General features: G+C 34.9%; 1 protein-coding gene across 2 annotated transcripts; it reads right to left on the bottom strand.

Annotated features, from left to right (window-relative positions):
- Window positions 1–3,407: 3,407 nt before the first annotated feature.
- On the bottom strand, window positions 3,408–18,709 carry LOC120091013 (RNA helicase family protein). 2 transcript variants are annotated; one of them, XM_039048794.2, is made up of 15 exons: window positions 18,287–18,709; window positions 18,055–18,123; window positions 17,814–17,860; window positions 17,648–17,728; window positions 17,343–17,559; window positions 16,539–16,953; window positions 11,738–11,941; window positions 11,310–11,470; window positions 10,999–11,184; window positions 10,420–10,651; window positions 10,012–10,211; window positions 5,324–5,458; window positions 4,936–5,143; window positions 4,650–4,735; window positions 3,408–3,758 (listed from the first exon to the last, which is right to left on the bottom strand). In XM_039048794.2, exons 2-13 carry the CDS (start codon window positions 18,117–18,119, stop codon window positions 4,960–4,962), a joined length of 2,127 nt encoding a protein of 708 aa, XP_038904722.2. In that variant the 5' UTR covers window positions 18,120–18,123; window positions 18,287–18,709; the 3' UTR covers window positions 3,408–3,758; window positions 4,650–4,735; window positions 4,936–4,959. The 2 variants fall into 2 exon arrangements, with proteins under 2 accessions (XP_038904722.2, XP_038904721.2); XM_039048793.2 differs by having other exon boundaries at window positions 11,307–11,470; window positions 18,287–18,701.
- Between the last annotated feature and the right edge of the window lie 8,004 nt (window positions 18,710–26,713).

Genomic DNA, 26,713 nt, shown 5'->3' with positions numbered 1-26,713 from the left:
CGAGAGAAGGACTAGGAGTAAGGCGTGTTGTAGGGGTCTCAACCAGTGTTATTGAAAGTTCAAGAGGTAACTCACTCTCTCTAACAAGGTTGTTACCCTATTTCACTATGCATCAATTCAAATCGTTAGATATTGATGTTTAACTCTGATCTCATTTATTTGCCCAAAACACCTTTTTTTTTATTTTTCATTTAATCTTTTATATTCTTTGCTTGTTAACTTTTCTGTAACAGTCATTTGTGGGGGATTGTTGGAAATGACTTTTTGGGCTTAGGGCCGATAGGAAAAGTAAAGGAGAGTGCGAAGTTTTGTCCCACATGGATAGTTGTAGAATTGCCTAGAGGATATAAATACCAAGGCATTCTAGATGAAAACCCAAAGTGAGTAGAAGTATAACCCTTTCACCATACACGCACGCCAATGCCATTCGTCTGGTCGGACGGGTGAGTTTAGATTCGGGTTCGGGTAATCGTGCTTGCACAAAAAATAATTAAATTTTTATTATTTATTCTTTTATTTTTGTTTAATGTTGACTTTTGAGCATTGGAATTCTATTCGTTATTGGTCTATTGGTTTATGTTCGTTAACTGACCGTTGAGGATTTTATCCGTAATCAGACCTTGGAGGTTTTGACCGTTGGTTTTCGTCTGTTAATGGACCTTTCCGTTTCCACCCGTTCTATTCCATCCGTTGGTGTCCTTCCCTCCTCCTCTATATAATCTTGTTCAGATTTTTGAAGAGGACACACAACAAATTTATTTTTCCTTCTCCACTTCGTTTCTATTGTTCTGAGCAATCTTCTCTCCAATTCTAGTCCTTTTTCCGACGAGTGCACGTCTGAATTTGGAGGTTGCGTTAACCTTGGGGAGAAACCGGCTTAAGCAGTTAATATCGAGGTCGTGCTGTATTTTCTTTCAGGGCAGTGGTTCTTGCACGGCACAACAAAATTCGTGATATTTGATTCAACAGGTTGAATATAGTTCGTGATCATGAGGGTGGTGAGACGTTTGTCAGTGATTGTAAATTCATCCTAGAAGGGTAGAGTGTCAATCTGTTGGAAGATGAAGCGTATTTTGAAATATTTATGTACGATTGTATGAGATTGGGCTAGTAATAACCCAATCATTGAAATGGATAATTTATGTGCTGGAAATTAAACTTCTCTAGGGATGAGTTTTCTTTAGATGAAATCGGGATTCTCGTTGAGAACATTCTCAAAGTTATTCTTTGTTCTGAAAAATATGATTTTCAAGATAGTATTTTCCCTCTCTTGCATGTTTAGGAATTTTGGAAGAGTTAATCGTAGTGTTGTGTGGTTGCTTGTCTTTGTCTAAAAAAAACTAGCAAAAAACCTTTTTTTAACATTTGGAAAACCTCTTTTTGAAAATACTTTATGGAGTAATAATATATTGTATATATTCCTCAATGGACATGGGGTAATATTCTTATCGGAATAAATCATTAAGGTCTCGTTTGATAACCATGTCGTTTTTTTTGTTTTTTATTTTCGAAAATTAAGTCTATTTCCTCCTCCTTTTTACAATGATTTGCATTCTTCTTAAGTACAATAATTAATTCTTAGCCAAATTTTAAAAACAAAAACAAGTTCTTAAAAACTATTTTTTTTAGTTTTCAAAATTTAACTTGGTTTTTTAAACTATTGATAAAAAATAGATATAATAAAAAGAGAAATTTGAAGGTAAAAATAGTGTCTATAGGTTTAATTAACTAAAAATAAATAAATAAACAAATCAAATAGTCACAAACAGAATCTAATTAGAGCTTTATTTATTTATTTATTTATTTAACTTTTCTGAAAACATTCTAGAAATTGTAGCCTAAAGCTTTGTCAAGTGTCAGTTTCTTTTTGGTGACACATTATACAATATTCATTATTAAATTATTAGGACGCGGGATCTGGAAGCTTCACTTTGGTATGCCAACTTTTTTAATCTTATTATCCACGTGCTCTTCATTTAACTTTCCAAACGATTGGGTCCTTTATTTTTATTATTTTTATTTTTTAATTTCTCTATCTCCCTTTCAACATAAATTGGTCACCTAATTACTTAATTATATATTTTTTTAAATCTTAGTCTTAGTTTTTTTAGGATTTACTTAATAATATATGCGTCCAAATAAGAAGTGAACATTCAATTTAATTCGCGTAAAACTCGCATACATTGGCCTTGATATTCCTTAGGTCATTCTTTTGATTCGAACACATCGCTAGAGCTAACTTGCGTGAAAGTACTCGCATTGATGTGGTGTTGCATTGAGTATACATCGATTAACTCTAGTTTCCATTTGATCCCTACGTATCAGAATATTACCTGAGTTTGTCCCAAAGTATTTTTATATACATGTTTGTTAGATCTGCTATTCTCAACGTTTCTATTAATGTAAAATTACTATAAAAAAAATTACGATTAAACACTGAATTAGTCACCAGAGGTGATCTTCGAAGTTGGCCACCGAAGGGAGTCATTGGAGGTGGTTGTTGCCGAAGCTTGGAGTCGGAGGTGATCTCATTAGAATTGGCCACAAGATTTGAACGCATATGTGACTGTTGAAAGTGATCATCACAGTTGGCAGCTAAAGGTAGTCATTGCCCAAATTGCGCATCATAGGTAGTCTTTGTTGGAATTGGCCACATAGAGTGATCGTTCGAAGTGGTCATCAAAGTGATTCCAAAAGTTGATTGCATAAGTGGTTATCGGAGGTAATCATCAAAGTTGGCCGCTGAAGGTACTTGTCAAAGCTATTCATCAAAGGTAGTTGCCACCAAAATTGAGCATTGGAGATGGCCTTTTCTAGAGTTGACCATCAAAGTGATCATTGAAATTATCACTGGAGGTGAAAGTTCATTATCATCCGAAGAAGAGAGAGTTGGTCATTTTAACTATTAAATTGTAAATAACTTTACTGTTACAAAACAAATATTAAAAAACTCTTACTCCCCATTATTTTGTACGCTATTATAATCCCTCAACCTACTCCAAATTAGAGCCCAAACACTCCAAAATCTATATCCTCTAATGAACTTCACTCAAGAGTCGAAGCGTTTGTTCTAGAGGTTAAAGTCCTTATGTTTTGAAATTGTCTGATCTTCGAAGCGTCTTTCATCTTCGTTTCATCTTCAAAGACTTGCTTTGGGCCTAACCCCTTGAGCTTGATCTTAGACCTTACTTTTTTGGACTTGGATGGTTTTGAATCTGAAACTGTGAGGTCGAGCTTTTGAGTAAAATTGTCATTTAATGAACTTTTAGACTTCTGTGATCTTACACCCAATTATTATATGACCCAATCCACCCAAACTAGACTTGCTCAACCAAATCATCGTAAGTCAACTTATCATATTGAAAACATATGATACTATTCGAGATTAACTTGAAACACACGTCAACTTGTGGCTGATACCAAATGGCATTTTGTCATTAACTTAAGAATAAAGACATGGCAATTTGATAGCCTATAATTATCAAAATTAATATAATTACACAATGAGAAACTTCTTTCACCATGGACTCATGGGGCACAGGAATTCTCCAAACCAATCTCCTATTGGGACTCCGATCCCAACCCTCATTTCAATTCTGATTTTGAAAGATATAGAACGTGGTGGGAATAGGAATTTGAATGTGCACTAAGATCCCATTCCCACCACTAATTGTTTCAATATTTGTATTCTGCTTCAAAATTTCAATCCATTATACAACTCTCATTAGATAGCACTGGCAGATCTTGGAGAAAGGTCCCTGAAATCAGTTAAAATTTTACAAGATTAAATAATTATTCCCAGTCTCCATCATAGATTCACTCATAGCAAATTAGGTTTCAACCTGAAAGCTGAAAATGTCACACAAAAAGAAAGTTATATAAGACAATACAGTCATAGCTCACTTTATTAAATATATTAAAATTTTTGCAACTTTTTGTTTTGTTCATTTTTTTCCCTCAAATTGGTTAAGGGTAATGATTAGGTGCGAACGAACTTCCAATATCCTTTTCCTTCACAATTCTCAAGTACAAAACTAGAATTTCCAACACTGTAATTCAATTATAAGATCAAATCCTACCCTCAAACAATTATTAATCATCAAAATAGTAACTGAAATATAGTATGTGCCCAAGAGATTTGTGGTTCGAATTCCCCACTTTTATTATACTAAAAAAATATCAAACTAGTCACTGTCACATAAGCAGGCTAGCTACTCTACAACATTTAGTTTTGAGGTATATGCACCGAGATATATTTAGTACCCTAGTGAGAGTAATATTAGGGTATATATTAGGAATAAAATAAGACATTACTAAAAGCATTTGGCATAGTGTATGTTCTCATAAGAAAAAAAAATAGTGGTACATGTGGGTGACTTGGTTATAAATGGAGAGTTAGGTTTTGTCAGAAGAGGTCGTATTTTGGTGAATCAATCCATAGCAGGTGAATTGTGGGAGACAACCTTCTCAAACAGCTATTGATATTATAATTTTCACTTGATATTCCAATGTAGCTTTATCTTGGTATTTCATTCGGTGTACTTAAACTTGGGATCTAACACCTTTCCTCTAATCATTCATGAACTACCACACAAGGAGCGAGAGACATCAACAAGAGAACCAAACAATAATTGCATGTATTTGAGTACCTTTCTGCCAAAACGACTTTCCTGCTGAAACGACTTTCCCAAATACCTTCAGGAAGTGCAGCTGTCCAATGTGGAATGTCACCGAACTGAAAAATGCATATGTGAGACACGAGATTGAGAAGTATTACCGGAGTATTAAAGATTTACTAATTCTAAAACCTCAAAAGTCAATGCTATATATCAGTGGACTAGAGAAACACTTCAATTTAGTTTACTGTGCAAAACAGGAAATAAAAGAAATCATTTCCAGAGACGAAGTACAGATAATGGAATAATACAAGAATACCTATTCGGACATGAACACGTCAATTTAGCTTCGCAGAGAATAATAATGCGGAGCCAGTTCCGATAGCCAAAGTCGATCAATTCTAGTGATATTGCGGATGTACTTTTGATTAGTTTGCACAAACTCATTGAAAATTACACAATCTGGTTTTTTACGGAATAACACTGAAGAAGGATGAATCTGTACCACCTCACCACTTGCAAAATCCCTGCATTTTTGTCATGTGAGATAGATTAAGAATTAAATAGCTAGAACTACATAAAAAACCTATAAAAAAGGGGGGGGGATCCAGAATGGTCTTTATTCTAGTGTAATCCAGAAGCCAAAGCTACAAAAATGTGTATTAGAGATTGATACAAACATGTCAAGTACAAGATAAGATCAATGCCTGTATGTTCCGTCAGGCTGCTTTGTGGCAACGTTGAGGAAAAAGGAAGCAGCAAGGCATCTACAAAACTGAAGCTTGTCATCTCCACAAGAGTGAAGAGGAAGGCCCATTTGTTCAACATGTCCTCTAATTTGACTGTAATAAAATATATAGTTAGAAAGATTATAAGTGCTCAATGAACAAATATGTGTTTCTTGTACCAGGCTTTCATCGAGAGAAATAAAAGAATATAGAAAAGCATACAAAAAAAAAGTCCATAAAAAAACCCTCAACAATTGACAAAGGATGCCCACAAACAGGCATTAAATCTCACCCTCTCCCAAACCTCTTCTAAAGACCTCTCCAATCCTCTATAAATTCTTTTTTTCCTCTCAATCCACACTTTCCACAAGATAGCAAAACAAGTCAACCAAAAGACCCTCCATTTCATGTCGTTTTGGGCTTCGGTTTCGAAGTCTTTTTGTAATTATACCTTTGATAACATTTTACCTAGTTGGACTCCCTTTAGAAGGGATGTTTTGGAGGGCTTGTTTTTTTTTTTTGTGCGCCCTTGTATTCTTTCATTTTTTTCTCAATGAAAGTTGTTTGCATTAAAAAAAGAGAGAGAGAGACCCTCCAGTTATCACGGAAGGGTGAGTTCATGACGACCTCCTCAACCAAAGATCCACAACCCCTATTACGTACTAAAGCAATCACAAACCTGAAAAACCAAACCAACTCCAAAGTAAGCAAACTGGCACCTCCACAGAAGATGATCAAGATCCTCCTGCTGTCCACTGCCCTAAAACCCTTGCACTCCACCAAGAGATGAAAGATGCTTTGGGAGAAGGGTGGGCAAACCACATGTTTTCAAATCTAAATAGGCACGGTCCCTAGGCACCTTTTTAGTATTCAAGAAGATACGTCAATGATCCGAAGTTCGTTATTCTTAGGCCCCTCTTTGGAGAACTTTCAATACACCGCTTCATAAAATATTTTATACATACAAATCGACAAAATTTAGATTTTTGTTCCTATGTTTTGATAGAATTTCACATATAATCTCTATGGTTTGTTAAATCCTTTAAAATAATCTCTATCACGGGAACTATTTATGAAGCTTTTATCAAACCATAGGGTGTAAATTAAAATTAATCATAAGACCTAAATTTTAACTTCTTCCAAACTATAGTATCAAAAATTTCAATTTATCCTAAAATGATATATTATTACAAAATAATAATTTTACAATTTTTTTAACATAAAATATGTTCATAAATAAATTAATAATAGTTTATTACCACTAATATTTAGTGGGACAACTAGTTTTCAATTATTTAAATTAGAATTCAATTTCTGAATTCTGCTACCAAACACATATCTAAAAATATTAAATACAACTTTGTTTTCATGTAATCTCTAGTTTTCAAATTTCCAGATTCAACTCTCCCATCCCACATCAAAAGAACCCGAAGCCTCCAACTCTAGCCTTGCCCATTCCACATGACATCTGCCCAAAAGATTCGTAACAAAGCAACTACAATATCTCTAGAGATCAGTTTCCAACAAAATGACAATATTCTGACATTCCAAAGTTAGAACTCCTTCACCGGCCTCCTTTTATCCCTCCCACCGAGACTCTGCACATTCCAAGAGATGAGCTTCATTGAGCAACTTAAGTTTTCCCACTTTTGACAAAACCCTTCTGCCATCATATTTAATCAAACACTAAGTTTTTTAGCTCCCTTGGCACCTAACTCACGGTTTCCAACCCCCTTACCATAACCAATGCACCACAAACCTCACCAGAAAAAAAGTTCCATCATGCTAATGTTCCCTTAGCCCTAAAGCGGACTTCCTCCATTCACGACACCTCACAAGCAACTTCTTCAACCTCAACAAGCCCTTTAAACAAGCCAGTCATTAGTGGGGAGAGGGGGGGTGTACAAGGCCATTATCCATCCTCTAAACTCGACTATCAAGTTAAAATCTTATTCATGGATAAAGAAATTTTGGACTCTATTCGTCTTCCCCTCCAAAGAACCTCACTAGCCTCCTTTTTTTTGGGATAAGAAACAATATCATTGATTAAATGAAATATCCAAAGATATCCAAAGGTACATTAGGACCCCATTCAAAGGGTGTACAAAAAAACTCATCCATAGGGTGTGCAAAAGGTGTTTCCAATTTGCAACGAGGAAAGAAAAACTGTGTATAGCCTATAAATCTTTTCACCAAAAAAAGCAATGTGAATTATAGTATCAATAATATCCTTTGTTGTCTTACTCTTCTCATCCCGGAAGATTCTAGCATTTCTTTCATCCCAAACCTTCCACAAAACAGCACAAATGATGCTTAACCAAAGACGATCTTTGACAGCTTTGAAAGATTCTAGCCTCCTTATTAGTTATTACTTCCACACAAACCCAAAAATAGGGATGTTCATTAGTCGATCGGTGTCAATTTTGGATTAAAACCGTTGGTGGTGGTTGGTCGGTTTCTGAAAAGGAAATTTGTGGTTGTTGATGCTGATCAACCATCCACATGGATGGTCAGTCGATTTAGTTGGTTTTGTGTCTTGAACTGAACAAAGTAAGAGGAAATAAAAGAAAATAAACGAGCACGTGGAAAAAGGAAAAAGAAAAAGAAAAAGAAAAAGAGATTGAGAGGAAAGAAAATGGAAAAAAAAAATGAGAGTGAGAGCACACATCATCAACGGTATGCATCGGCGGTGGTGATGGTGGCCGGTGGAAGGAGTGGAGAAAAGAGAGAGACGAACAGAGAGTAGGGAAAAGGAGAGAGAAGAGGTTGGAAACTGAGTAGTTATCGTGTGAGGATTGAAGCAAAGACAATGTCATAAAGAAAATTATTATTTTTCTAAAACCATCAGCGGTTCTGAGAAAACCATGGGCATCCATGCTTTTCTCCAAAACCATCTTAAATCATCATGATGCTCGTTTAATTGCACAAACTTCAATTTTTTAAAAAAAATATATAGATTTCTCTCTATAATACGGTCAGTCGATCAATTTCTTCAAAAAAAAAAAAAAAAAATACTCTAACCAATTTTACATTTTGTAAAATCGACCCTTGCCAACTCTTCCTTTAAACCGACTGAGATGACAATACAATTGGCCGATTTTTGGAGTTTCTTTGAACACCACTGCTCACAACTAAGTTGAGCAAAAAGACTTCAAAACAAAGCCAAACTCGAGCTCCTTCTCAAGGTAATCTTTGATGTTATCCCACACAATCCCACAACTACCCCTTTCAATGATTACTGTTGCAACACAATCAAAATCAAAGTCAAAGTCCACGTTCATATGTGATTCATACTCCATTTTGGAAACTGACCAAAAGTCTCGACTCCTTGGCCCAACAACAACATATGCAAAGTTTCTCTTTTCCCACCCAAAACCTTTTAATACACTTGCTGAGAAGTTGAAATTAAAACAAGGGCTTTCCGGAGACATTCTGAGAAACCCAAAGCAAGAGCTCTGGAACGTATCAAAGATCTTTATCCTCGAAAACTTTCAATGAAACAAGATTAGACTTTCCCCTCGAGTTTGACACTTGGAAAAGGATCAACAATGCATTCACCCTTCGTCTTCAAAGCCTATCAAAGTCTCAGCTTCAACACTGCCTACAAAACAATCCCTAACCCAAGCTATCAAACCAAACTCCAAATCTAACCTCTACCTGTTTACATCTACACTCCTCTACTAACATTTCCCTTCCACCTCCTATTCTCCTTACCAACAACACCATCTTATCAATTGTTACCTTCCTAATCTCATCCTACTCTTTAGTTTGAGAAGAGAAAGGAGAGTCCTACCTTGGTTCTTGAACTTTCATTAATTTTGTTTTGGTCGTTTACATTTTGAAATATTATCTTCCAGTCCCTTAGCTTCCAAGTGTTCTCTTTTAATCCCAAAAATTTGCATAAAGGATTGTTTTTTTTTTCTTTTTAATAAGAAACCATTTCATTGATAAATGAAATATCCAAGGAGTACAGCAAAAACCCAAGTGCAAAGATGAATCAAAAAGAGCAACCCCATCAAAAGAATAAAATATATATATATATATATATATATAATGTAAACAATGGTGGGATATGATAGAAAGATGATAAAGACAGATAGATGGAAAATGGATAGTCGATGCAAGAAATCCACAAAAATGGAGATGGAAAATGGATTGTCGATGCAAGAAACCCATAAAAATGGAGAGACCAAACAAAACAACAATCCAATGAACATCCGACGCAAATCCCCAAAGCGATACATCATCCAAACCAAAGCTTAAAACTCTGTCATCATGCACAAAAGACTGTCATCCTTTACATTAATTTGCCGTTGACCATTCAACAAGAATTTTAATCTGTTTGAATTCAATATATGACTCATTATATGTAGCTTAAAACATCTGTCCATGTAAACATTCATTGATGAATTAAATAAACAACAGATGTACTGAAGTATATTCTTTTTAAATAATTCATAAAAAAAATGCAATGACTAAGATAATCTTTTATCCAAAGTTATAAATCTAAAACAAAATATTTTTAAATTAAAATTACGAGACTATAATAGAATTGAAACCAAAATTTAAAACGTGAAGAATGTGGTCTAGTTAGAGATATCACAATTATCTATGGCAGAGACTTCATCAATTGGGTGAAGATAAAATGAAGAAATTCCATTTCTAACCTGTGAATGTCACGTGCGTGTCTCAGAGATCTACTATTGATGAAATTTTCTTTGCACCACTTTCTCAAGCTTTTCTCCAATTTTTCTTTGCTAAGTTCCAACTTTTTCTTATCCAAAAATTCCTCAGCAGATCGATATACATTGATTAGAGTGAGATGATCACCTTCCGGACTTGAAAAACATTTCATTTTAGCTCTTGCCTGAAAACAGAATAAACATATAGAGTTGAACCATAGAAATAGATTAAAAGCACAAAGGCTTCAGTGCAGGAAATATTTCTAATCATCACCTCTTATGTTGTTGTCGAGTGAATGATATTTGCATGCTGATACTTTTATGATACAAAGATAAAATCTACAAACAGAAAATATAAAGAAACAACGTGATTTCTATTAAGTGTGGACTGACCTCTTCTAGCTTTTCACGAGGGTGGTAAAAAATGGATTCCGCCGATAGCATTGACACAATTATCAACATTTCTTCCAAACAATTGAACTGACTGGCAACAATCAGAGCTTTAGAGTATACTGGATCTAATGGAATACGAGCCATCTGATGTCCTACTGGATCGGATAGTTTGCCGTCATGGGCTATAGCCCCAAGAGAAATCAACTGCTCCAACGACTTGTAAATAGCTTGCCTGTTGAAAAAAGGGTCAAGGACACATGACCATCTTTCAATGCCCACCCCTCAAAACCTATCTTTTCCTTCCTTTTCTTTTCCACAAGGGAGAGGAAGTTCTAAGGCAGATAAAAGCAAATAAATAGTAGTTACTATTCACTAAACATCTAGATATAAACATCATGCACCCCTCAAAACCTATCTTTTCCTTCCTTTTCTTTTCCACAAGGGAGAGGAAGTTCTAAAGTAGATAAAAGCAAATAAATAGTAGTTACTATTCACTAAACATCTAGATATAAACATCATGCACCCACCAATGAAAAGAAACCAACATGCTCAAGCAATAAACTCTATAAAAACTTGCACCTTGGCGGTTGTTCCAAGAAATCAAATTCCGTGACGTCATCAACACCTAAAGCCTTCAACTGTAAAATGACATTAGAAAGGTTGCATCTCTTTATCTCTGGCTTGGTTGAATCCTCAAGCTTATAAAACATATCCTCGGGATATTGACGAAAGCATTTTCCAGGTCCTTCACGGCCTGCACGCCCACTGAAGCAATAATATTAACACTAGAACACTCACTAGTTAAACTCAAATCCTTTCAGCTCGATGTATAGCCTAAACAAAATTTCATAATAGCAATCACGCTTAAGCTAATAGCAAACACTCACTACCTCCTTTGTAGTGCCTGTGCTTTTGAGGTTGGAAAAACAATCAACGATTCCATCCCTTTATTTGGATCATAAGTGCGTGCTTTTACAAATCCAGGATCAATAACATACTTGATTCCAGGTATTGTCACAGACGTCTCAGCAATGTTTGTTGCCAATATCACCTAAAATACAGGGCCAACAGTAAAAGCTTTAGATCATCAATTATAGAATAGCACTGATGAACCTTATACTTATCCAACGGTAGTTAGTACAACAAGAAGCATCAGTTCAAATATGAAACAAACAAGGAATCTATAGGATAATAAAAAAATGCAAGAATGAAAAGGATTTTTTACCAAAGATATGCTTAAATGATAATATCTGACTAGGAGTAAGAATGGAAAAAGAAAATTTATACAAAGAATTCATAAGATACATGGTTAAGCTACCTTACGAACTCCAGGTGGAGTTGGGGCAAAAACTCGCAATTGTTGCTCCGATGGAAGTGCTGAATATATAGGTATAACTACTAAATTCCTCTTGCTTTCAGGTAACTTTTGAATCTTATCCTTAGCAAGATTTTCAATAGATTCTATCTCTTCTTGCCCAGTCAAAAAAGCAAGTATATCACCGGGACTCTCCTCCAAATGAATCTAGATGACAGGATATGTGTGATAAAATATTCAAATTGTCAGATGAACTTGTCTGAGAAAATGTAACGACAACGGGTGTTCAAGAGTTTACATTCAAAACAAAACATGGCAAACAATAGTCATGAAAAAACATGTATAAATAAAGTGAGGAAGTAGCTAGATAATTTACATGTTAAAGTTAATAAAAACCATAACACCATTCCACTAAAGCCGGAATAGTAACGCGTATTTATAAAACCCTTGCCAACATTCTTGCTGAAGTGTCTTTTTTTTAAAGCAGAAAAAAAACTTTTCATTAGTGAAATGAAAAGAGACTATTGCTCAAATTACAATGAGACATAGAGACCATAGAATTCAAAGAGAACAGAGGGTCAATAGGCACACTGGTTCCTCTAGTTATCTCGGCTTGCCTCTGAATGGTAAGCCTTACACATCAGCATTTTGGGAGCCTATCATTGAGAAGGTGGAGAGGCGTCTTAACAATTGGAGGGATAATTATATTTCCAAAGGAGGCAGGCTCACCTTTATCCAAGCCACACTTAGCAACCTACCCACATACTTCCCGTCTCTTTTTAAGATATCATCCACAGCAAGTGCCAGGATTGAGAAACTATATCGAACATTCCTTTGGAATGGGCATAATGACAAAAGAGGTATACACTCTCAATTGGCAACAAGTTCAACTTCCAATTACCGAGGGGGCCTTGGCTTAAATGACTTGAAAAAAAACCAAGGGCCAATTGGCCAACTGGATTTGGAGATACCAATGCAAGACAGATGCTTTGTGGAGGTGCCTTGTTGATGCTAAATACAGCTCACCTCTCTATCCCCATAGTAGATCCATCATTCTTTTTAAAGGCCCATGGAAATATATTGCTGAGATGGCTGATTTGATTCATGATAACATTGAGAACGTGATTGGAAATGGTGAGAAAACATCACTTTAGAATGACGGTAGGGTTGGATCTATCCCTCTTAAGACCACTTTTCCTAGGCTACATGCTTTATCTAGGAACAAGGAAGCATCCGTTGCACATTGCTGGGACTCGACCTATAAAGCGTGGGATCTTGATCTAAGAAGGCATCTTAACGAGGCCAAAATAGATGAATGGACTTTGATATCCTCCATTTGGCTTGCCCCCAACAACCCCTCAGATAATGACACATGGAGATGGAAATTGGAGAAATCTGGTAAATTTACATCAAGATCGATGATCCTTCATTTTGCTTGAAGTGGCAAAGACAATAATGCTACCCTATACAAGCATATTTGAAAAGGCCCCATTCCTAAGAAAGTTCAATTCTTCCTTTGGGAAGTAAGTCATGGAGGCATCAATACCACTGATGTTCTTATTAAACAGGCCCCTTGGCTGATTCCCACTCCTAGTTGGTGTGTCTTATGCCACCATAGTGGGGGAGACTATTATGCACCTTCCGGTTTTCTGTGAATATGCCCAATCCTTTTGGAAGAAGATCCTCACATGCTTCAACTACCACATGGTCCTCCCAAACGACCCTATATGCTCCTTATTGGCCACCCTTTCAAAAACAAAAAGGAGATCATCTGGTGCTTCATCATCAAAGCCTTTTTTTGGCTCATATAGAATGAACGAAATCGTCGTACTTTTAAAGATGAGGAATCTGATTTCACCCACTTCTTTGATCACCTATTGTATACTTCATTGTATATTCACCCAACACTTTCGAGATTACAATCTTACTTCTCTTATTACACAATTGCATAGTATTATGTAATCTCTCTCACGGCTTTTGTGCCCTTATGTAATTTCATCCCATCAATGAAATTATTCATATGTTTCTCATCAAAAAATGGTATTTTGTCATAAATTAAAGAAAGTTCTTCCGAAGACAATCTCAGATTCTCAAGGTGCCTTCATCCTTGGAAGGCAAATTTTGGAATAATCCCACGGTGAAGGCGCTTCTTCTTCATCTCTTTTGTGGAAAGGGTCACTTCTTGCAGTTTGCCAACTTTTATCCTATTTTACAGGGTCCTTAAAAGGAAACAAATAATAGAATTTTAGGAGGGTTATAACGACCTTGGGTGAGGTGTGGTCCCTTGTAAGATTTCACACCATAGTTGGTGTGTCTTATGCCACCATAGTGGGGGAGACTATTATGCACCTTCCGGTTTTCTGTTAATATGCCCAATCCTTTTGGAAGAAGATCCTCACATGCTTCAACTACCACATGGTCCTCCCAAACGACCCTATATGCTCCTTATTGGCCACCCTTTCAAAAACAAAAAGGAGATCATCTGGTGCTTCATCATCAAAGCCTTTTTTTGGCTCATATAGAATGAACGAAATCGTCGTACTTTTAAAGATGAGGAATCTGATTTCACCCACTTCTTTGATCACCTATTGTATACTTCATTGTATATTCACCCAACACTTTCGAGATTACAATCTTACTTCTCTTATTACACAATTGCATAGTATTATGTAATCTCTCTCACGGCTTTTGTGCCCTTATGTAATTTCATCCCATCAATGAAATTATTCATATGTTTCTCATCAAAAAATGGTATTTTGTCATAAATTAAAGAAAGTTCTTCCGAAGACAATCTCAGATTCTCAAGGTGCCTTCATCCTTGGAAGGCAAATTTTGGAATAATCCCACGGTGAAGGCGCTTCTTCTTCATCTCTTTTGTGGAAAGGGTCACTTCTTGCAGTTTGCCAACTTTTATCCTATTTTACAGGGTCCTTAAAAGGAAACAAATAATAGAATTTTAGGAGGGTTATAACGACCTTGGGTGAGGTGTGGTCCCTTGTAAGATTTCACACCATAGTTGGTGTGTCTTATGCCACCATAGTGGGGGAGACTATTATGCACCTTCCGGTTTTCTGTGAATATGCCCAATCCTTTTGGAAGAAGATCCTCACATGCTTCAACTACCACATGGTCCTCCCAAACGACCCTATATGCTCCTTATTGGCCACCCTTTCAAAAACAAAAAGGAGATCATCTGGTGCTTCATCATCAAAGCCTTTTTTTGGCTCATATAGAATGAACGAAATCGTCGTACTTTTAAAGATGAGGAATCTGATTTCACCCACTTCTTTGATCACCTATTGTATACTTCATTGTATATTCACCCAACACTTTCGAGATTACAATCTTACTTCTCTTATTACACAATTGCATAGTATTATGTAATCTCTCTCACGGCTTTTGTGCCCTTATGTAATTTCATCCCATCAATGAAATTATTCATATGTTTCTCATCAAAAAATGGTATTTTGTCATAAATTAAAGAAAGTTCTTCCGAAGACAATCTCAGATTCTCAAGGTGCCTTCATCCTTGGAAGGCAAATTTTGGAATAATCCCACGGTGAAGGCGCTTCTTCTTCATCTCTTTTGTGGAAAGGGTCACTTCTTGCAGTTTGCCAACTTTTATCCTATTTTACAGGGTCCTTAAAAGGAAACAAATAATAGAATTTTAGGAGGGTTATAACGACCTTGGGTGAGGTGTGGTCCCTTGTAAGATTTCACACCATAGTTGGTGTGTCTTATGCCACCATAGTGGGGGAGACTATTATGCACCTTCCGGTTTTCTGTGAATATGCCCAATCCTTTTGGAAGAAGATCCTCACATGCTTCAACTACCACATGGTCCTCCCAAACGACCCTATATGCTCCTTATTGGCCACCCTTTCAAAAACAAAAAGGAGATCATCTGGTGCTTCATCATCAAAGCCTTTTTTTGGCTCATATAGAATGAACGAAATCGTCGTACTTTTAAAGATGAGGAATCTGATTTCACCCACTTCTTTGATCACCTATTGTATACTTCATTGTATATTCACCCAACACTTTCGAGATTACAATCTTACTTCTCTTATTACACAATTGCATAGTATTATGTAATCTCTCTCACGGCTTTTGTGCCCTTATGTAATTTCATCCCATCAATGAAATTATTCATATGTTTCTCATCAAAAAATGGTATTTTGTCATAAATTAAAGAAAGTTCTTCCGAAGACAATCTCAGATTCTCAAGGTGCCTTCATCCTTGGAAGGCAAATTTTGGAATAATCCCACGGTGAAGGCGCTTCTTCTTCATCTCTTTTGTGGAAAGGGTCACTTCTCATCAAAAAATGGTATTTTGTCATAAATTAAAGAAAGTTCTTCCGAAGACAATCTCAGATTCTCAAGGTGCCTTCATCCTTGGAAGGCAAATTTTGGAATAATCCCACGGTGAAGGCGCTTCTTCTTCATCTCTTTTGTGGAAAGGGTCACTTCTTGCAGTTTGCCAACTTTTATCCTATTTTACAGGGTCCTTAAAAGGAAACAAATAATAGAATTTTAGGAGGGTTATAACGACCTTGGGTGAGGTGTGGTCCCTTGTAAGATTTCACACCCCCCCCCCCCCGTTTGTAAAGCTTTTTCTAATTACCCTTTTATTTTATGCTCCTTTTGGGTGTTGATTTTCTCGATTCTTCGTGATTTTTTCACTTGATCTCAATGGTTTTTAATTTTTATTTTTTTAAAAAAAATCACTACACAAATATATATATATATATACCTTAAACTCAATTACATATGGAAATCCAGGGTGAGAATTTAATAAACCTACCTGAAATATAGTAATAAGAGTGGCCTCTGAATAATCTGATACATGCTTACGGGTATAAAATATGGCTACTGGATATTGACGGCCTTGGACACGAAAAGCCCTTGCACCACCAAAGTACTCAGAGAAAAGGCGTGCATTTAAACTGGCAGACATGATAATTAACTTCAATGGAGGCAGTTTCCTTCCTCGATATTGCCTGAGGGAACTTACATATTTACCATTATTTCCACTTTCTAATACTAGGCCATTACTATTCATGTTTTCAGTATTAAAAGAGTTATTCAAAGATCTAGATCTTGTTTTCTGCACTTCTTTCAAAAATCCTAGCAATACGTCGGTATTAACTGTTCTCTCATGAGCTTCATCTACAATGATAACTGAATATCTTGAAAGATAAGGGTCCAACAATGCTTCCCTGAAAATTTATGAAAGCAACATGATACCTAAGTTAGAAAACTGCACAAGGTCCACATTTACCTTAAGATCTCTAAATCTCAAAGAGAAACAATCAATATGCTAATAAAGAAATCTACTTCATGTATTAGCCACAAACAAACTTATTTATCACATATGCCTATCTACAAATAAGTTACATGGAAAAAAAATACATTACATGTAACAAGAGGAGGGAAACAACACGAATTCGAAATCAAGTATCATCAACATACAAATACACAAAGACGAGAAAGAAAAATAAGATCAAACAAAAAATAATAATAACAAACAAAAGAGCGTAATAAATCCTTATATGTGTGTTCATTGAGATGGCATTTTGGAAAGAAAACCATTGTTTCTATGTTGTACCTTAGCAGCAGACCATCTGTCATGTACTTGATTCTTGTGGAACTAGAAGTTACATCCTCAAATCTAATAGAATACCCAACCTTCTGCCCTACTTCAACACCACATTCCTCGGCAACTCTTTTGGCTACAGTTACAGCAGCAACACGCCTAGGTTGGGTCACCCCAATAGCTTTCCCATCTCGACAAAATCCAGCATTAAACAGGAACTGTGGTATTTCTAAAATATATCGATACAAATAGTTTAGCATAATAATAAGGTGATAAAATATGATTATAACGTTTAGAAACATGGAATAGAATCTCACGGGTCGTTTTTCCACTCCCAGTTTCACCAACGATAATCAATGTATCGTTTCTATGCACCTCTTGTATGAGCAGGTTTTCAACTAAGCAAATAAAAGAGATGAACAAACTTCAGGAATTTGAAAGAACTAATTTAAAAGAGAAACCCAAAAGAATTTAGGTTAGTACCGGAAGCTACTGGGAGTGACTTTCTATGTTCTGCAATTTTTCGCTTCCTGCATGGCAACCAAAATCACGTCAATGAAACTACTACCAAAACATGAGAAGCCAAAGTTGTGTACTCCAATTCGTTTTCTTTCTTTCCTTTTTTTTTTTTTTTCATTCATTTGTCCTTGTACGTTGTAATCTGTGAGCAACCAAAAATAAAGAAAATACACGAGAAAAAGAGGTTAGAACTAAAAGTGCATGCCTTGAGATATTTTCACTCTTCCGATCGTTAGTTGAGACCTTGGCATTGAGTCCCTGTCTTTCCATTGCCCTGTAGTAAAAGAATGTAAAAGAAAAAACAAAAGCCCACTGTTATCAATTACACACACACACGAACTTGGTCTCACACAAGAAAATTCTACAGCCTTTCTGTTGCATGAACAAAACAGAACAGAACAGAAAAATTAGTGATTAATAGAATTCAATTCACATACCAGGTTAGCGAAATTTCTGAAAACGTGAGAGAAAGAAGTCTAAAGCAAACGATGGAAGGGTAAAGCGGCGAAGGAAAGAGGTTGAAAGCAAAAGAGGCAGAGAGAAAGTCGCAGAGTTGGTTGAGTGAGTGAGAAAGCGAAACCGTGTAGCACGGAAATTTGGCGAGGACAAGGGAAATCGTACGCAAAAAATCCAGAGAGTTGCAATTTTATGCCGCCGTTTAACGGAACGGTCACCAAGCTGCCGGAATCGCGTTTTGCCGGCTGCTAGTAGTTGTCCACGAGTTTGTATGGACGGGATAGAGAGAGGGGGAGTTCACTATGAAAGGCCTGCTAGGGCTAAGATGAGGGAGAATATTGAATAATGACAATTAAGTTAGCCACGTGAGGTGTGGCGTTTGAGTTCACTTGAGGTGGGTACCAAATCAGTTTGGAGTTTTTTTTTTAAAGTACTTTTTTGAACTTTTGTTATAAAATATAAATATTTTTTTAATATTTTATTTATAAGAATTTTCCTACAAAATAATCTATGAAGTTACCCAAAAAAATGATTTTCAATAAATTTATTTTTATTTAAACTCTTTTCATAAAATCTATTAAAAATATACTTCTAAAGTTATTTTGAGTAATTGTCTAGTGGAATGTATCAGCAAGTGAAGCAACAAAGATCAATAATCACACTAATTCATTAATTTTGGTCGAAACTAAAGTATGCTTTTGCAGAAACAAGGGGGTTTCAAGTCATACCTTTGTAGAACTTCTTCAAACCTCGATTTCCAACTGCAAATTTCTCCAAATCTCGTTATAGATCACCTCGAGATCTTCCCCACTATTCTCTTGGTGCTCTAGATTGAGTTATGGAACTCAAAATAAGCTTGAATGAAGGGAACTTGGAGAAGAATTCACAGCAACAACCCACTTGAAGAACACCTTCGTCACACGAATTTTTCAGTAAAAATTCTATCGATTGCATGTCTCAATTCCACTCCAATCTTCTCAATATATTATAGACTATCATGCAAAGAAGATGGTTGCGTCTCATGCAGCTCATGCTTGGAGTAATTGAAGCCTAAAGAGATGAGTTTTATGTGAGCAACTTGAAAGTGATAATGGAATAAACCACAATTCCATTTTGTTTTTCTAACTTTTCAATTTTTCCAAAATCGATTTCAAAAATCAATTTTTCTAATAAAATTAATAAATAATTATTTAAACAATTTAAATAATTCTAATTAATTTAATATCAAATATTGAATTAATTTTACATAAATCCACCTTCATATATTTAAATCAAATTTAAGATTAATTCTCCAATTCTGTTTAATTCTTAAAATTAAACATGTAATTATATCTCATATAATTACTAATTCTTTTAATTATAATTTGAACGTTTCATATTAACTTATTGCTACTCTAAAGCTAATCCATTTACGAGCTAGTAGGGGGACCTCATGGACCTACAGATCATGGGCTCTAACGATCCGAGATTAATTGGCTAAACTCTATTCATTAACTAATGGGTCACTCCACTAAAACCCATAGTTGAACTTCCCTCACTTTAGATATATTAAGTCCACTCGATATAATCATGATTGGTAAGTTAACTCTTCACAGGTTGTTTGTAATAGCGACTGGGTAAAATGTCTGTTTTACCCCGAGATTACCTCTTGTTCCTTAAGTCCCACCGATCCTCTAATGAACAATTGATTTATGATCTAATCAACAAACCGAGTCCCTCTCGGGCCAATGAGAAGGGTAAGGCCCCTTGTTCAAGACCCAGAATCAGCACTTAAGGGAACAACCTCTCTACTATCCCTAACATCGGTAGGAGTGAATTCCTTCTTGCACTCTATGTTCCCAGTTATCTATCTGGTCTTACCCCTGAAATGAGAGTTTATTGAGTTGGCGTTGTTGAGCCAACCCTCACCTATGCAAATCTAAGGATAATCCCGAATAAACAGGAGTTCATAGTTAGCTCAGGATTAAAATCAAGTTACCTAGATCATCGTTTTGAAATAGTCAGTCTTAAACAATAAACAACATTATAAAGTAAGAGTGACTGATTTCGTGGTCCGATCTTGTACAAACCAATTTGCACAGGATGCCCCCACTCCTCATGTCATAACATGTACGAATTAGGATCACTTCGTTTGTAGCACTTTACAACTCTTTGTAACAACTACAGAGCAAGCCACATCCAATAGTGTTACTAGAATAAGGCACCCAACCTTATTCATATACTATAGATCATTTTGACTATTTACTCGAACTTGATCCACTTTTATGTTTCTACATAAAATTCAAGTACTCATGTAATAGTCAAAGGACTTTTAGGTTTATTGGATTTCTAATAAGCAATACGTATTCAATAACAACTTATTGAATTTTCAGAATAATTTTTATTGTTTACAAACCACGAGTTTTAGGACATAAAACCCAACATTGTCAAATACTTTAATTTTTTTAAAATAACTTATTTTTAAAATTAAACACTTGAAAAGTTAATCCAAAACCACCCTAAATCGTACGTGGAATTCATGAAAGTATGTTTTAGGTGTTGAGTTTGGTCAGGAGTATTTGGTTTAGTTATTTCTAAACATGTACTAATAATTACAAACATGTACTTAAAAATATTTTTACTAGTCAAATTTTCTTTTGTTTGTTTTTATATTTATTTTGAGTACATGATTGACCAAGTTTGCCGTTAAGCTTGTCGTCAGAGATGATCAGCGAAATTAGTGATCGGAGTTGGTCGTTGCAGTTGGGTACTAGAGTTTGGTTGTTGGAGGTGTTTCCAAGAGTTGCTTGTTAGAGGTGGTCGATAGTGGTTATTACTGGAGTTGGTCGTTGGAGTGATGTGGCGGTAATCATATACGGTGGTTGTGTATTGGACTTGGTTGCTAGAAGTGGAACTCATCTGAGGTAGTCATCACTGCCGAAGCATGTCGCTATAGTGAGACAGTGATAATCGTCAATGGTGGTTATTACCGAAGTTGGTCATCAACAATTGCTAGTAGTTGGGGTTATTGAAAATACTAGAAGGAGGGAGAGTTATGTTGAGTTGGTAATTTTTATCAACTCAACTAATAAGTTGGTGACCCAAACATTGAGTTAGGTTGAACAAACACCAATCAAGTGAGAAGTTCATCCATCCTTTCATCTCAAGAGCACTTGACTCATCTCTTCTTTATAATGAAGTACTATTGCAAGTTTTGTAAATGAGTCGGCAAAAATTTCTCTTTGACTCAGTCATGTGTGTATAGATATGTATGGCATCATAGGTCAGACCATCCATGGAACAAAGTTCTTTCTCAAATTTTAAATCATGTAAATGTCTCTACTCCTAATAATAAAAATAGTAGCTTTTGTGATGCACGTTAGTTTGACAAATCTCATGCTCTTTGATGGTGTACAAGCGTACACATCAAGTGATAGTAAAGTAAAATGGTCTTAAAGGACCGAGTATCGTCCTCAAGGATAAAATGTTACAGTTTTGTTTAGCTATTTTAGAATCGTGTCAATTTCAGCAAAGGATTAAAAATTGAATTTTAATTTTAATTTTGGAAATAATGACTAAACGCTTCATCTATGAGTAGTTGTCAAGAGATGAAGCGTTATAAGGTATTGATTTCATTAACTTATACTTAAGGCTTTCATGGAATCTTATCTAAATAATATGTTTAAGTCAAGAAACTAATATCTAGATTATTTTCTATCAAAAACAATCTTTTCTCATGCAACTTAAATGATCACTAATTTATTGAAACCAAATTAAGAAACATGGCATTAAGCGACGTCGTAAACACTTTTGTTATTAACTTAACTATTTTCACGAGAGATTAATAATGATACGATGCTATAGTTTAAGTTAAACATGCAATCTATAAAATTGAACATCTAACTTAATATTTATTGAAGGTGAATAAATAAGAATTAAGCATAATAACATTGAAAAGCATAACATTCAACAACATCTACGAAAATACTAAATTTTAACTTAATTTTATTATTAAATCCATCAATACCCTAAAACTAAAGAGTTTAACCATTCATAACTCTCAAGCTCATATTTTCATACAAGTGAGCAAGCTTAAACAGTAAAGAGAATAAAAAATGAGGAAAAACTACTGTCGAAGTGTTTTGTCGTCTCTTGAATCCTCCAAGAACGTCTTGATCTTCATCTTGGAAACTTGAACGACCTCCAAAATAAATCCCTCACACTCTCTACTATTTTTTGTAGAAAAAACTCAGGCTCTAGATTTGGTGAAAAACCTTAGAATTTATAGAGAGAATTTTCTAAATTACTGACATTATTATTATTAAAAAAAAAAAAAAAAGAAAGTCGGCGTTGCCCTTCTTGAAGCCTTCAGCCTTGTCTATTTGCCGCAGCGTTGCGCACTGCCTAAAATATTAAGCTAGTGTCTTTGGCGCCAAGGTCAGCACCACGATGCTACCCTGCTTTCTTGGCAACATTGATTCTTCTTCTCTTTTTCTTGGAGAATTAGACCCAGTTTGGTTCTTTTGAGTTCTAACACTTGTTTGCTTGATAAATCTCTGAAAAGCACTAGCAAAAATATCAAATCTGATAAAACCATACGAAAACTATCCTAAATCAAGGGAAAATAATGCACATATTAGGTGTGTTTCACTCTTCCTTTTAGAAATTTCAATTTACATGCACAAAAACCACTTAAACTTATAGTTTGTGATTTATAGGGATCTTCACCAATAGTCTCCACCTCAATATATCGATATTGCATTAGTTTTGTGGATAGTACATTAGGCTAACATATGTTTTTCATTTTAAACATAAGATCAAACTTTCTAAGCTTTTTTCCATACAACACTCTTGTTGAGAACAAATCTAAAAGGAAGATAAAAACCTTACAATTGATTGGAGAGGGGGTATGAGTTGTTGGGTTGGGTGGATATTTATCACTCATATTTGTTAAGCCCATAAAGAAAAACCGTGGGTTATTAAAACCACATTTTTTACCCACTCAAAACTAACCCTAAAAACCAGTGATATTTTTATTTTCTTCTCTCTTCCCTCATGTTCGTGTTTGGATTCTCTCCCAAATCTGATTTGTTTTCAGCTTACTTTTTAGTTTTACAAAAATTTGATATGATAATTTGGTTCATTATTTTTGTTGGATTTCTTCCAAGGACTGATTTTATCTTATGTTCTATCTGAGGCCCTCACTTTGTTATATTATAAGTATGAAAAGAACATATATTTTGTGAACTTTTTTTGGAAATGGCCACATGTTCGGTCGGTTCATATTATTTTTGTGATCTTATGAAAAATGTTACTGTACTACATTATATTCTCACCATCATAATCAACTGAAAGATAATTATCCTATATACAATTTCAATTCCAAATATACTATCTATATTATATAAAAATAAACTGTATGGTGAAATAATATTGTTAAGTTAGCAAGATTCAATATATATACATACAATATACCAATTAGTAATTGGGATAATTACCTTCAATATATATACATACAATATACAATATACCAATTAATTGAGCAGCAATATGAAATTTATTTTGTTGGTATGTTTTACAGATTGAAGAGAATTAGAATTATTACAGTTTTGAAAAGAATATATGAAAAATAATCTATTATGCTCTACAAATTGAGAAAAAAAAATGAGATTGTCCATTTATGTCATAAATGATTTGAGAAAATACGTATATATTTGAAAATTAATCAACAATAACAAAGCATAAAACTGAAAAATAAAATAATGAAATAAAAAATAAACAAAATAAATAGAACTAATCTCATTCACAAAAAACTGCATCAAATCCTCCAACTCAACTCAACTCAACTTAGCACAAAAAACACAGAAAATAATTACCAACTCAACTCAACTCTACAAACAAATACAGACAATTTAACTCCCCATATAATTTAACTCTCTAAATAATAATTACCAACTCAACTCTCTACTTTTATCACGTACCAAACACACCCTAAGAGATAATGAAATGGAGTTTAGACATCTTTGCTCGCACATTAATGACCTTGTAGAAAGAAAACATCATCATATGGTAGAAATGGGACTAATTTTGCTAGTACAAACTTCAATGCCACTGAGATTCTATGAGATGTCTATGTCTCTGTTGTTTTTAATAAATAGACTTCCTATACCTATTTCAGACTCCAGATTACAATGGGAAAAAGCCTTTGGGAGACTACCAAACTATACATTTCTAAAAGTATTTAGGAGTACATGTTTCCCTTATCTTAGCCCATACCAAACTCATAATTTTCAATTTAATAGCATTAAATGTGTGTTTCTAGGTTATAGTAAAGCTCATAGAGGTTATAATTATTTAAGTTTAAGTGTAAGACTATATGTGTCTAGGCATGTGATCTTTAATTAAAATGAATTTTCCTTCAAGACAAAATTTCTAACAACTTTAATTACTAAACAAGAGCCTCATAGAACAATCGTGTCTTATCTTAGTTTCCCAAACTTATAGTATGGGTCCTCCAAAAATCAAGCTCAACATCTAGTTCTCACAATCCATTAGAATCATATATCATAAGGCCTAGTGACACGAGCCCAGTTTGTGAAGATTTTCCCTTGCAGTAGAACAACCTTTAGAAGCTTTCTCCCAACCAAATGAAAATATTCCTCTTGAACAAGCTCCAGTCTCTGACCTTTTCATGCCAAACATTGAGCACCAAACAAATGAACAAACTACTGAAGGGATCGGAATTCCCACAACAAAAGTGTATGGATGCCTTGTATCTTAAAGACTTGTTTATAAAACTCAATTAAAACAGAGAGATAGAAATAAGTGATAAACATACACCCTTAGCATGCTTCTACTGTAATTTTAAAGAGGAAAGAGATAAGAATAGCAAACCCTTGAAGAAACACTTTCTTTACGTTTTCTTTCCACAACAAGTGAACACGAACAAGACTCCTCCTTGTCGATCTTGGACACCACAAATACAACAACGACACGAACTTAGCAAGGACACCACCATAACAATACCTTGTTATTCTTAAGGTGAGAATCATTGGTAGTGTGTGGGCTTCTATGTTAATTTTGATGTAAGGGAATGAGAGTGATCTTTTAGAGAAAAAAAATACAGAGAAAGGAGGAGATCAAAATTGAGAGATCTCTGTGAAAAAAAAAATCACATTTTTTGTTGAAAAAAAAAAACTCCCTCTATTTAAAATCTTTTTTTTTTTTTGGAGAATGTGAGTGAGGGAAATAACTCCCATTTGGTTACAAAAAAAACTCCCTAGGGAATTATTATTTTGAATTCAAAATTCAAAAACTAATTTTACTTTAATTATATTAACCAATTAATATAATTAAACTATATATTATATCTCTTATAATATTGAACTTATTGTTCATTATACCACATATAATATAACCTATAATTTATTATTCTCTCATAAAACTACATAGATTTAATATGAATCATATTCACATTAATTTTGGCATATAGTTCTTATATGAATCTCATTCGTATAAAAATACTTGAATCATATTCAAATACTTATCTCTCGTTAAACTTTGTATTATAATGTATCAACATACATATGGGCAGCAATACCTGTCATTCTTAGGACATATATTATATTAATTGTATCTTATACAATTAATTTTCTTTAATTAATTTGAATAATTCAAGTTAAACCCAAAATTAATTTGATTCTCATTAATCTTATTGAACTAACAAGGGACCTCGTGGACCTACAGAGTGAAACTCTAATGCTACGAGATTAATTGATTAAACTCTTCAATCAAATTAATCAACATTCATTAACTATCAGTCACTCCACTAAAGACCGACAATTGCACTTTTTGCACTGTAGAAATAATTATATGTCCATTTGATATAGCCAATCAACAACGTGTTGACCCTTCACAAATTGCTCGTAAGTACAGTTGAATCAAAATTACTGTTTTACCCCTATAATTACTGAAAGAAATCGGAAGCGAGATTTCCATGAGCAGCGGAAACAAGATAATTCCAAATTACAATCATGAATAAATAATACATTTACAGTCGACTTCAAACAAGCGGTTATACAAATAAAATGCAGAAATTTCAGCGAACAATAAATGCACAAAAGAGACAAACTCTACGAACAATGGCAGATGTGTCTCCACGTTTCTTTGCGCATGATCGCTCGAACAACAGCGACCAAGAACGCTTAATCTACACGACCATAACATTGCACAAATACAGCACGAACACTTCGTACTCGTCCTAAACGTTCGCCTCGACCACGAACTCTTCCGCAACACGAACGATCTCCACAGCACCACGAATGGCCTCTAGAAAACCTCAACGGTGTCGAGTTAAGTCTGACACCACCAACAAGTCAACCTTGGTATTCTCGGTGTGAGAATCTAGAAGGTGAGCTCTGTTCGGACTT

Source organism: Benincasa hispida, chromosome 11, assembly GCF_027475165.1.
Source record: "Benincasa hispida cultivar pf3 chromosome 11, pf3_genome.v1.1, whole genome shotgun sequence".
NCBI lineage: Eukaryota > Viridiplantae > Streptophyta > Magnoliopsida > Cucurbitales > Cucurbitaceae > Benincasa > Benincasa hispida.
The sequence above is the reverse complement of the archived record's forward strand: the minus strand, read 5'-3'. Positions and strand labels throughout refer to the sequence as shown.

What these genes read in the sequence shown, in the direction of transcription:
- LOC120091013 (XM_039048793.2), bottom strand. Translation starts at nt 18,119, where the DNA reads ATGGAAAGACAGGGACTCAATGCCAAGGTCTCAACTAACGATCGGAAG. An exon ending in CTCCACCTGGAGTTCGTAAG is followed by an intron (nt 11,471 to 11,737) that starts GTAGCTTAACCA and finishes CCTGTATTTTAG; the next exon opens with GTGATATTGGCAACAAACAT. An exon ending in CACGCACGTGACATTCACAG is followed by an intron (nt 5,459 to 10,011) that starts GTTAGAAATGGA and finishes ATTTTATTACAG; the next exon opens with TCAAATTAGAGGACATGTTG.